The sequence below is a fragment of the Chelon labrosus genome, assembly GCF_963514085.1.
Source record: "Chelon labrosus genome assembly, chromosome: 16".
NCBI lineage: Eukaryota > Metazoa > Chordata > Actinopteri > Mugiliformes > Mugilidae > Chelon > Chelon labrosus.
The window spans coordinates 12,612,430-12,624,267 of record NC_140349.1 but is presented as its reverse complement, the minus strand read 5'-3'; the positions used below and the strand labels follow the sequence as shown (position 1 = coordinate 12,624,267).

Below are 11,838 nucleotides of genomic sequence, written 5' to 3'. Positions count from 1 at the left end.
CTTGTCCCCTGGGTTCCTTTGACGAAAAAAAAAGAGGGAAGAGGAGGAGAACAAAAGAGACGGACGGGGAGGGAGGGTGGGGGATTGAGAACTGAGCCAAACCGAGAGGGAAAGAGGTTAGACACACCTTAATGGAGTGGAACAAGGTTTGGTCTTGTTCCTGACGTCATAATAAGTTGATTTAAGAAGATTGTCGTCCAGTAATCAAATGATTTAGTTACAAGTAAATGCACTTCAACTTTACTTAAGAAAATGTATTCAAAATATACTTAAAGTACTCATTACCCACTAAAACGGGCTCTGACAGTATTCTGTTTTTATCTGTTATAATATTAGGCTGTTGTTACTGATGCTTTAACATGAAAGCAGCATTTAAATATCACAGCTGCCTGAGGTAGAGGTAGATTTTTCTCATTTTATTTACTTAATTAACTTTATGACGATTATGTGTATTGTATGTCATTCAAGTTTTTAAAGTCTTTTTAAAGTCTTAGTCTGCCGTGGAGTAAAGACACACCTGCATGGTATAATATTTCCAGGTGAAAAGAAGGAGCACTCACTTAAAATACACCAGTAAAGTACATGCACTTCTTGTGCTGGAGTAAATTTGATTCTGAGAAAAGAAACTTCAGACTGCTCGTTGAAAAAGTGGATTTTTTTTTTCACACTTCTACATGTGAGCTGACGTCGGCATTCTTGACTAAAACAGCACGTTTCTGTAATGAATGAATGAACGAACGAGGCTCAAATTAAAACACCAGGCCGCCTCTACCGGCAATATCACACGTTTGCTTTAGGCTCGTCTCCCATGGTTGGCCGTGCAGAGAGGTCACTGCACAAGCTGAGCTGAAATAGCTCACCAGAACATGTTGTGTTTCTCATGGACGTGACTTCCCTCTTTGTAAAAATACACAGCACGTCGTCAGTGATGTAGTAGAATCTATATGTGTTAGTTCCTCTGTGGCGCGTTAGCTATGCATCGCCGCTTTCTGCCGTCTAAGGAAGTGCACAAACAAGTTTGCATCTGTTGTTGTTCTCAGACGTGCTGCAGCTTTGACTCTTAATGGCCTCAGTAGGTCTTTGTACACATGAAAAGGTTTTGATGGAAAATTAAAACATCAAACGCAAACAGATGTTTATTGTCATTCATTCATTTTCTGCAACCGCTTGTCCTCCGGAGGGTTGAGAGGCGGGGTACACCCTGGACAGGTCTCCAGTCTATCGCAGGACTAACACAGAGAGACAGACAACCATTCACACTCGCATGCACACCGATTTAGAATCACCAGTTAACCTAAGGAGCATGTCTTTGGAAAGTGGGAGGAAGCCAGACACAGGGAGAACATGCACACAGGAAGGCCCCAGTTTGCTAATGGGTCCAAACCCAGAACGTTCTTGCTGTGAGGCACCAGTGCTAACCACCGCACCACTGTGCCGTCCATGTTTATCGTCATTCTCTGATCAGTTACTTCCATTTTCTGTCCTCACTGCAATAAACAGTAAAACGGTCTTGTTTAATGTCCACTGTGTCCTACCGCTGCTCTCCATGAGCACACTCGCTTAAGATACAAGAGAGCAACTCTTCATTGCAGTAGAAGACGCCCTTAATTTCAAATGTCAAGTATTTGCTGTGACTATTTTATGTATTCCAAATATATTTATGTTTGCAGTACACGAATCTTCATTTTCACTGTGGAAGTGTACAAACTGATTTGTACGCCTTTTAAAATATGACCTGCTGACCTCGGAGGAGCTTCACAGAATGACAGACAAGCGCTGAGGAAATTAGCAGAACGCTCTGCATGCAGTTTATTGTGACATTATTTCTCCAGTGACATTTAAAGGGTGGACTTGTTGGCTCTTGCATATTGATTTGCACATTCATTTCAAAATATAGTAGAATAGTACCCCCCCACCCACCCACCCCAAAAAAATGATCTCAGCCTCCTCCTGCTCTGATGCGTGTTCCACATGGCTCACATTCTTGTTTATTGTTGGTGTGGCGCTAAATGCACACAAGGTAGGAGAACATTGACCTGATCTGTACTTTAAATTCAGTCTCAGTGATCTGACTCTTTAATGTTTTGGGATGATATTGCACATTTGCATTCCAAAACACACCGTCGCACATTAAAAAGTGCATAATGTTGTCTGTAAGCAGGTAAATGCACTTGCTGTGTGGTTAAATTAAATGGAGTACAGTGATCCTTCTGCTTCAAGTCAATCTGGACGCTTTCTGACATCAGATATCCTGAGAGACAGGTTGGGGTGATCATGAAGTGAAGTCCTACTATTGCACATGTGGTCTCTGCATAGAATACGTACAATGCATGGTATGAAGTGCGTGTTTGCTTATGTACCACCCTCCCCTAGGTGAACATTTGGCTAGACTGCTGTGTGACACGGATGAAGGTGGTTCTTCTGCTCAGCTCTTTGAGTTTGGCCGCGCCCACATAGGTGCAGGTGGAGCGGAGCCCCCCCAGCACATCGCGGACGGTGTTTTCCACGTCTCCTCTGTAGGGCACCTCCACTGTCCTGCCCTCGGATGCCCTAAGGGAGAAAGAAAGTGAACATCCGAGTTACTGAACTGAACTGTATCAAGAGTATTTGGCACATTAGCCACCACTGGTGGATCTCACAGTCATTGTTCTACATCATCCATCCCTCACCTATACTCAGCAACTCCACCGACATATTTCTTCATGGCTGTGTCAGAGCTCATGCCGTAGAAGAGTTTGTACTTCTTGCCGTTCTTCTCGATGAGCTCCCCAGTGCACTGGTCGTGGCCTGCCAGCATCCCTCCCATCATCACAAAGTCAGCCCCGGCACCTGAAAAGGGCGAAGGCAGAGGTGCATGGGCGTTGGTCGGACGTGCAGGCAGAACAGCACAGCAGTGGCGCCAAGAACCGCAAAAAATTAGGGGGTGATCACTTACCGAAGGCCTTGGCTACATCTCCTGGGCAGCTGCAGCCCCCATCCTTAAAAGAGAATGAACAGAGGTGAGTTACATTCAGTCACAGGAAACGTCTACCACCAGCCCTAGAAGACTGAGGACTCCCTCTACTGGCTGCAACCTTTAGTGATATTTAGTGCACTCTTTCCTTTCTCCTCTTCTAGTTCAATATCTTGCATGTTTGGAACATACACCGATCTAGCCACAACATTATGACCGCTGACAGGAGAAGTAAATAACATTGACCATCTTGTGACAATCCAGTGTTCTGCTGGGAAACTTTTGGACCTGGCATTCATTCGTGTGGACGTTACTTAGATATGTACCACCCACCTAGACCAGACCAGGCACCCCCACCCCATAGCAATGACACTCCTCGATGGCAGCAGCCAACCCCCAGCAGGATGCGGCCCTCATGCCATAGTTTGTTTTTGTGCGCTTCTCTTTTGTCTTTGTGTTTCTTTGTCTCCGCCCCGCCAGCTGATGAGCACAGGTGCAGGCGATTCAGTGGAGTATTTAAGACGGAAGATCAGGGGCCATCATCCTGTGAGTTAATTCTACATGTGGTGGTTGGTGTATGGTTGTTTTGTCTAGTCTGCACATTGAGTCAAACTTCCACAGATTGGTTAGGTGGTGGGCATCCAGCTTGACTGTTTCAGTCACTCCATCGGACACTCACTTTTTTTTATTTTAGTTTGTTATTTTTGGAGTGAATCCTGGGCGGAGAGAACTCTCTGTTGGGGGCAGGCGTACAGGGGTTCCGGCCGCTGTGTTTCAGCCTTTAAAGTCGCCTCGAGCCCGGCAAGCTCCAGAAGATGCACAGGCTAAGATTTTGGTTAGGTAGGGATCTGGGAAGTTTGTGTTGTGTGGCTAGATTTGTGCGTGGCATCCTAACCAACTTGTGTGTCTCACTGAAGGCTGTGAGAGTGGGGCGCGAGTGATTGGTTTTCTCGAGAGCTTGCGTTACTCCCAATTATTCTCAGTTGTAGCTTAATCAGCTCATTTAGGGGCCAGTGGGTCCTTTGTGCTGCAGCTGCAATCTCTTGATGATCCGTTTGTTAATTCTGTGAGAACATTTTGTTACTTTATTTTACTACCAAAAATATTAAAGAATAAAACATCAGTCAAGTATCTGTGGGATGCACTGGAACAAGCCTGGTCCACAGAGGCCCCTCCCCTCAACCTGTAGGACCCAAAGCCCTCCCCTAACAGTATTCTATTGCCAGACACCACAGGACACCCTCAGAAGGCCCATGTCCATTCTCTGATGAGCACCATTTTAGAGACACAAAGGAGACCTACACAATATTAGGAAGGTGGTCATAATGTTATGCCTGATCGGTGTATTTCGCAGATAAAGCTTTTCCCAATCTTTCCTCCTTCAGAAAAACTACTCTGGTAGACTACTACTCATTCACTGCAATTCTATAAGGTGTACTCTGTCCAATGGTCTTACAGAGATGATGTGTCCTTTGAGTCCATGAGCCGAGTCTGCGCACTCGATAACAGCGCTGAGTTGTGGGTAGCCTACTCCTGTCTTGATCCTTGTCGTACACACGGACCCTGAAACACAAAGTCCATCTTGCACACGTCAGAAAAGTATTTTCGTTAACAGTCTCCATCTTTATTGAAGAATTGCCGTGTTTTGAATCTGGTGAAGTCTGGTAGATGACCTATAGACGGCAGGTATCAATGATCTCAAACACCGTCTGCCTTATTTTAACACGGGACTCAGAGTTGTAACTTGAAACACCACGATAAAACCGCGCTCTTTGCAGCACCTATAGAGTTGTAACTTAAGTCCTGCAGAGGGGGGACTTTTATGGTGTACAATGTATACATGCACTACTTACTTTGCAGTAAAAGAGCTCTATGAAGTGAAAACCGGACCGGCTGTCCTGTTTCAGCCTTGACTATTTCAAAAACACTTTGACAGGGTGCTTTTGTCTTTTGTCTTTCTGGCTTGTATGAATTTAGCTGCCTGGCAATGTGCCCCTCAGTCACAGTCTTTTTGTACGACTTAGACAGAACGCAGTCCCCGAACTATTCCTAAACACTCTCCTACACCCACCTGGCCCGATGCCCACTTTGATGATGTCGGCCCCGGTGAGGATGAGTTCCTCCACCATCTCCCCTGTTACCACGTTACCAGCCTGCAACACAGACAGCATTATCACACAATCTCAGACACACAAAAATCCTCATGAGACACCGGGAGCCGCACAGACACTCCGCTGTGGATCTCTCGTACCATGATGGTGTGTTTGGGGAACTTCTCTCTGACTTTCCTGACAAACTCCACAAAGTACTCGGAGTAGCCGTTGGCCACGTCCAGACAGATGTACTTGAGAGCGGGGACAGCCTCCACGATGGCACACAGCTTCTCCAGGTCTGCGTTGCTGCTCCCCGAGCTAGCAGCTACGTGCTGTTAGGGGAAATGTGACATGTCCTTCTAGTTGGAGGCATCTCATAAATAAATCTGTGTGTGATTATGAGGAAGGGCCCACGGAAATGGGAATCTTACCTCTAAGCATTCTGGATGACTAGTGGCAAAGTTTTTCCAATCTTCTACAGAGTAGTGTTTATGAATGGCTGTGAAGAGGGTGTGCTAGAGTCAGAGAGAAAGAAAGGAGGAGAAGATGAGAGAGGAGATACTGGAATAGTTCAGATATTGTGAGGCAAACATAAATATCATTATTTTAATTTCTAAAAAAAACTGATTACGGTTCCACATCCAGAAACCTAAAGGGTTTGACATTTTTCAACCCGTTCTCACTTTGCTGAGGACTTGTGCCATCTCAAACGTCCCCGTGGTGTCCATGTTGGCGGCGATGATGGGGATGCCGGTGTAGGTCTGTTTGGAGTTGCGGAATGTGAAGGTCCTCTGAAGATCCACCTGAGGGTGAGGGCGAGGAGGCGAAATGAGAGCAGCTCACGTGCCCCGCGCTCCGAGTCCGTGTGATCACAATAGGGACGCACTGAATCATTTAGGTGTGAAGGTTAGTTCCAAGTGCTGCCGCCTGTAACGCGATAAGCTTCACGAAAGCGAGCAGAGCTCAGTGTGACACAGGAGCTGCTCTCCTCGCAGGGACATTATAAATGAATCTCATCTACACAATGCATTTTACTTGAAAGCGACACACACAAAGAAGAAGAACATGGTATACAAATAAGATGTTCAGCTGCATTCTTGCTGGATCTGGCCTAACATACAGTGGTCATTAGAACAAAAGCAGAGGGTGCCACAGTAAAACACTTTTTTAGTGTATGATACTAAACTGTGGTTAACTAGAAGCTCAATTTTGAACAGATTTGAAATGACTCCCTTTCCATAGTCTGAAAGCTGATATGTAAGCTCATGTAGTCGTAGGCTAACAAATCTGGGCATAACCTTTGCAGAGGAACCCTGTGCGAGGCCGCATTCAAAACTGGCCTATAACTCATAAAGAGCGGAGGAAGGAAAGTGATGATGGAAGTTTAGGCGAGGAGGGAGGTGCCATTTCCTCCCTGCGGCAAATCAATTCACCTCTCTTCTCTTTCTTTTTCTCTGCACGGTACACTGACGCAGGATTTTCACTTTGATTCCCGTATAGACACCGGTAAGTAATAACAACGCGTGACACGTTCAGGATGCAGTGGGGCCTGATGAATTTAACCTGAAAGTCTGAAAACAAATTCATCCGGTGTCAGTTTGCGCATCTGTAAAACCTGCATATTATCTCGCTCGATGTGTTTAAAGTGCGCTAATGAATTCTCTTTGGAGCTGTATTCGCACATCTGGCTAAGCTCATGCAGATGTGAAACCCTCCAGTTTGAAGAACCCACATACATATTCACAGTCGTCTTCTATGCACAGGCCTCGAACAGGTTGTTAACACATGATCCACATCAGTTTGGGAGAAGCCTCACAGATGCTGTTTATCAAACTCTACAACTACAACAACAACTTTGTGCATCGTACTATATATACACACTGTATACATGTGACGTTAAATACTGATAGCTCTGTGGCATGTGGCATGTGCGGTCCTATTTTTAAATGGGTTTTCTGAGAACTCTCCCGTGTCTCATGTTGCTTGCCACCTCTCAGAGGCCTACTCCCACTCGTTTCCACTCTAGTAGATCTAGTCTTCGCCACACCAGGATCCTGTTCTTGGGTCTGAACCAGTCCTTGATCGAGTGACACATACTTAAACTGAGGAAGTTATAAGGGTAAACTTCCAGGATGGGTTTTTTTTTTTCTTTCTTTCTTTCTCCCAAACAGTCAAATAAGTGGGTGTTAGGTGCATAGTGAACTATTTAACCTGCTTCAAATGATAATAATTAGCCAGATTACGTTTGGACTTTTAAAAGTCTTCCTGTATTTGTTTTCTTTGTCTGTAGTCGGTTACTTTTGTTGCCTCCCTCTGACAGACTGGCCTTGTTTTCTGTCACCTTTAAGAAGGTCACTCCGCTGTTAGACGGCCATTCAAGCCACTCATTTTCTCAGCAGAGCACAAAAGCGGCGTACACCTGATGCCTCACAAAACAACACATTAAGTGGAGGCACAAATCTAGAGTTACACACAGTGTTCACATTTCAGCTTCACTAAGACATCTATTCAAGAGTGTGCGCCGCTTAATGAATGCCGTTTCCATTCTTCAGCTTTAAGAATAAGGCTGTGGAATGAGGCCATAACCTGCTTCCCTCTGCCATCCATCCCTGTGTTTAAACATAAATCTATTGCGGCACCTACCACAGAGCAGTAACACTACTTCCTGAATGCAACAGTAAACTGATCACGCTCCACCTGAGACGGATCCCGGCTCACTGAACTGTAGCTGCACTGCTTGAAATACATCATCCGGGTAGAAGTGATTAACAGCACCGACCTCTGAGCGGCTCTTGAGGCTGCTCCTCTTGGGTCTGAAGAGGACATCCTTAAAGTCCAGCTTGAGGTCTGCGTCCACGCGAGGCATCTTGGATGCCCAGAACAGTGATGACCAGGATGAGGATGGTGAGTATAAGGAGGAGATTCCCCTGAGGAAGACTGCAGCAGCAGCAGTAGCAGCAGCAGTAGCAGCAGCAGTAGCAGCGGTGGTCGCTGGTCTCAAGCCCCAACCACCAAACCCGAACCTCCAGGCGGCCAGCGTATTTATAGCAAAGGGGGATCCAGCCCAGCCCTGGCCCCCATGGCTTTATTTGGGCCTGGACTCTCTCTCTCTTTCTATCTCTCTCCCTCTTTCAGTCTGCCTCTCTCTTTATCCCCCTTGCTCTCTTTCTCCCTCCACTCCTCCGGCCTTGTCTCTCTCCCACCCTCTCCTTCAGCAGAGTGGCAGGAGCAGCAGTGGCTGAGCTTGCAGGCACGCCAGGCTGTCCCATCTGCTGACGCATACACACACACATAAACGCTCCCTTGCACACACACACAGTAGCACTGCAGTGGCTTGTGTGCTGCAGTGCTAAAGAGCACACCCGCTGTCCAGCTGGGGCATTGCTCCCTTTGCTATTGGCAAGGGAAGAGAGATGGAGACAAAGAGAGATGGAAATAAAAGGAAAGAGAGAGATGTGGAAAAACAAGAATGGCATAAAGGTTTAAGAAGCTGGAAGTCATCAATGGATTCAGGGACGTAATGTCTTCTTTTGGTCAGAACATTATTTAAAAAATATATGGTTCTCTTTTTTTGTTGTGTCAGCTATCCTGTGTTGTACCTTTTGTTAATTCACTTGGATTATTTTACCTGCACAGGTCAAAATGGTGTTCAGTCTGACACAAAGAGGTTGTTGAAGTTTCTCCCTCCTCTTTTCTGTTCTGATAATTCAGTGGGATCTTTATTAAACTGCAGTGAATGGGCGTAAATGCAAGCCTCAAACTTAATATTATGATATATACTCTTATATACTCTTATAATAGAGTAGTGGCTGTGCTAAAAAATTAATGACAGAAGAGCATCCTAAAAAATTCTTTGACATGACCACACATTTTCAGGACAGTAATTGTTGTGCAAACACATTCTTAAGTCAGATCAATAAATCTGAGAGGCTAAATCTAACAAAAGCAGATTGATTTGACATCATTTATCTTTTTTGTTTTCCATTGCAGTAAATCTCCCATAGCTGTTCACACTCTGTCCACTAGATGTCAGTATAGTTAAAGAAAACAACTGCTGAACGGGCGCTCAACACAAGGACTGGGGTCAGAGCCTTTGTGAAAGTGTTTCCAGGCAACAAGAAGTCCATTTATGATGTTTATGTGCAGCGGTGGAACAAATAGTCAGAGCTTTTGTTTACACAAAACGTGTACGGCAATGGCCTGCATTAAAAATGAGATTTTAAGTACATTTTAAGTACTTAAAGCATCAAAAGTAATAATAAACCCATCAATGATAATAATATGTACGATTGGATTATAATCACTGTTAGTGATGATTTGAGATTAAGCAGCGCTCTTGTTGCAGCTGCTAATGAGGCTCATTTTAGCTACATTATGCAGAATGATGTTGAATGCATTACTAGTTACATAATGATTTTGTGTTGATAGTTTGAATCTGCAGTAAGTGGCAGCTGTAGACAAACATAGTACTGTAAAATGCAGATTATTATCCCATTAAAATTGAAGCAGCACAAAAAGGCAAATAATCATAAAAATGACCTCGCAATGGTGCAGAGTTTATTTACACTCTACCTTTACAGTAGTGTTATGTTGTTTCTTGAAATTCATGCCATGCACGAAGAAGTTCAAGTTGCAATTGCAGTGAATGTGGTTCAGTCGTTTAAATCAATGTAAATTAGTTTAATTTTTAACCAATTGATCAGGAATAGTGTTTTGGATGGAAGGCAATGGACTTATTTCAAATAAATATATTTTTTTTTTTTATGAAAGATGCTCTTATTTGTAGAGCATTTTTCTTGCTAAGAGTCTTTTTCCAAAGGCAATCTTTGCTATGTTTTTATATAATTATATTATCTATGATCAAGATGGACTAATTATTATACAACTGCTGAAATCGAAATAATCCACAGCTGTGAGATAAAGGGTTTGCAGTCGCGACAGCCTCTGTGCTCTTTAACCCCTAGTGCACGTCACCCCCCAACTGTATTGATAAGACGTGCCGTGCTGAATAAGGTCAGCCCTTCCAAACGCTTCTTGACAATAAAACTGATAAGAAGAGAACAGTTTGCATTAACTCGGAGGACTTTATGTCTCCTGTGTCAGCTCGTCGCAGTCGCAGCTGGAGTCTCAGGTGTTTGTCTGAGCTACAGGCTCACGCAGGAAGTAGGTGAAAGTGCAACAAGTAGCTCTGTAGGCTGCGCACGCACGGGTTTTATTGCGTGAATGTCATAGGGTCACTCTTACTGTTAATATACGATACCTGGATGCTTAATATCCTAAAAAAATTTCCTACATAGCAGCTGGTTGTGTCTTTAAAAGAATTAGTTTATTTCGTTATCATGTGACACATTTTTAGCTGGCTGAGGTGGTGGAAGTGACAAAAAACACATTCATGCTTATCAGGAAAAGAAAGATACCTCTGCAAATATTTTTGCTCCTTTATTTGCCCAGGTGCACACTTTGATATGAATGTTTTTAGATACACGGTACTCTTTTCAGCTGCGCCAGTTATCTGCACACTGGCCTGTTGTTCTGATAAGAAACTTAGAAACCCTCTGTGCAGTATGATTAGGAATAATTTAATCCGTTTACAAGTACGCACAGAGAATGGGAGGCCTTTTCAGTTCATCATATTAGCACCAGACTGCACTACAACATGTAAAAGATGCTGTTTGAATTCTCTGCATGGAGTCAGTTGTGCAGCTTGGCACAGGCATGCTGTTTACACCAGTCTACAACATCTGACATAGGCACACACACATAGAGTCTGGACTGTCCCGCTCCGTATTCACTTACCAGCTGACGGTGCCGTCGAGAAGTGGGCTCTGTTCGCCCGGAGGAAACTTATCTCAAACACATTCAGAGGAGCCGAGTCTCCCTTGGCAGAGTGTCACTGGGCCAGGCAGATGGGGAAAGCACATGGCGGTGGGAGGGCGAAGTCGGAGCTTATCTTTGATGTTTTTTTTGTTGTTGTTTTTTTTTCCTGGCACGAGTTGAAATGATAAGAACTTAAAAATTCTGTTTTCCTTCTCTGTGGCTCAGGTAACGAGGATGAAGGAGTCTCGTGCGTCAGGCTCAGATGCACAGATTTGTGTTTTGCAAGATTCAAAGAGGTGAACTAGAATGCTGGCCACTGCATGGTTAATGTGTAAACTTAGGCTCAAGTTTAAAGATAATAATAAAAAACTAACTCTAGCCCTAACTTCAGAAGAGATCTAAAAGGCCATGCCACTCTGAAAGTGTGAAAAATTCTTCAGAGCCACGTGGGGTTTGACACGAAGAGGGTACTTAACACTAATGTGTTGCTGTTTTCCTACATTCTTTGCTCAGCCGATCATCAAAAAGCAACATTTAGTCTATTAGATGTTATATAACCGGACTGTAAGCACTTGACCCAGTCCTGGGGTCAATTAGTGTCGGTCAAGACACAAGCTTGAGATGTCCCCAAATAGTAAAAGTGAAAGTAAGCGGTCCAGTGCGTCACAAACCCACTGACCGCTGGCATGTGGAGCAAACACTGGCGCAGACACAAGCCAGGTCATAAATGCTGCAGATGTTTCCTTGAGAGGTGTACAGAAATGTGACATACGCTCTCATCGTGCGACTGCGAAAGTAATTCAGCGGTAACGGGCCCGCGGAAACCATCTCTGGTGCAAAGGAAGTGTGCCGCCCAAGCCAGCAAACACACTGGGGGGCCAGCGGTGCAAATCCTTAGATATGAATCTGTTATGACATCTTGAGGATGTTGGTTGTTTCATAAATAAAACATTTACTGCAGGAAATGTATTTAAA

At 44.4% G+C, this 11,838-nt stretch overlaps 1 protein-coding gene across 2 annotated transcripts; it reads right to left on the bottom strand.

Annotated features, from left to right (window-relative positions):
- Positions 1-2,024: 2,024 nt before the first annotated feature.
- On the bottom strand, positions 2,025-10,855 carry gmpr (guanosine monophosphate reductase). Of its 2 annotated transcripts, XM_084562977.1 has the most exons (10): positions 10,843-10,855; positions 7,826-8,439; positions 5,730-5,849; positions 5,478-5,561; positions 5,205-5,378; positions 5,025-5,106; positions 4,410-4,516; positions 2,936-2,978; positions 2,670-2,829; positions 2,025-2,550 (listed from the first exon to the last, which is right to left on the bottom strand). In XM_084562977.1, exons 2-10 carry the CDS (start codon positions 7,910-7,912, stop codon positions 2,370-2,372), a joined length of 1,038 nt encoding a protein of 345 aa, XP_084419103.1. In that variant the 5' UTR covers positions 7,913-8,439; positions 10,843-10,855; the 3' UTR covers positions 2,025-2,369. The 2 variants fall into 2 exon arrangements, with proteins under 2 accessions (XP_084419103.1, XP_084419104.1); XM_084562978.1 differs by lacking the exons at positions 5,478-5,561; positions 10,843-10,855 and having other exon boundaries at positions 7,826-8,830.
- Positions 10,856-11,838: the final 983 nt, after the last annotated feature.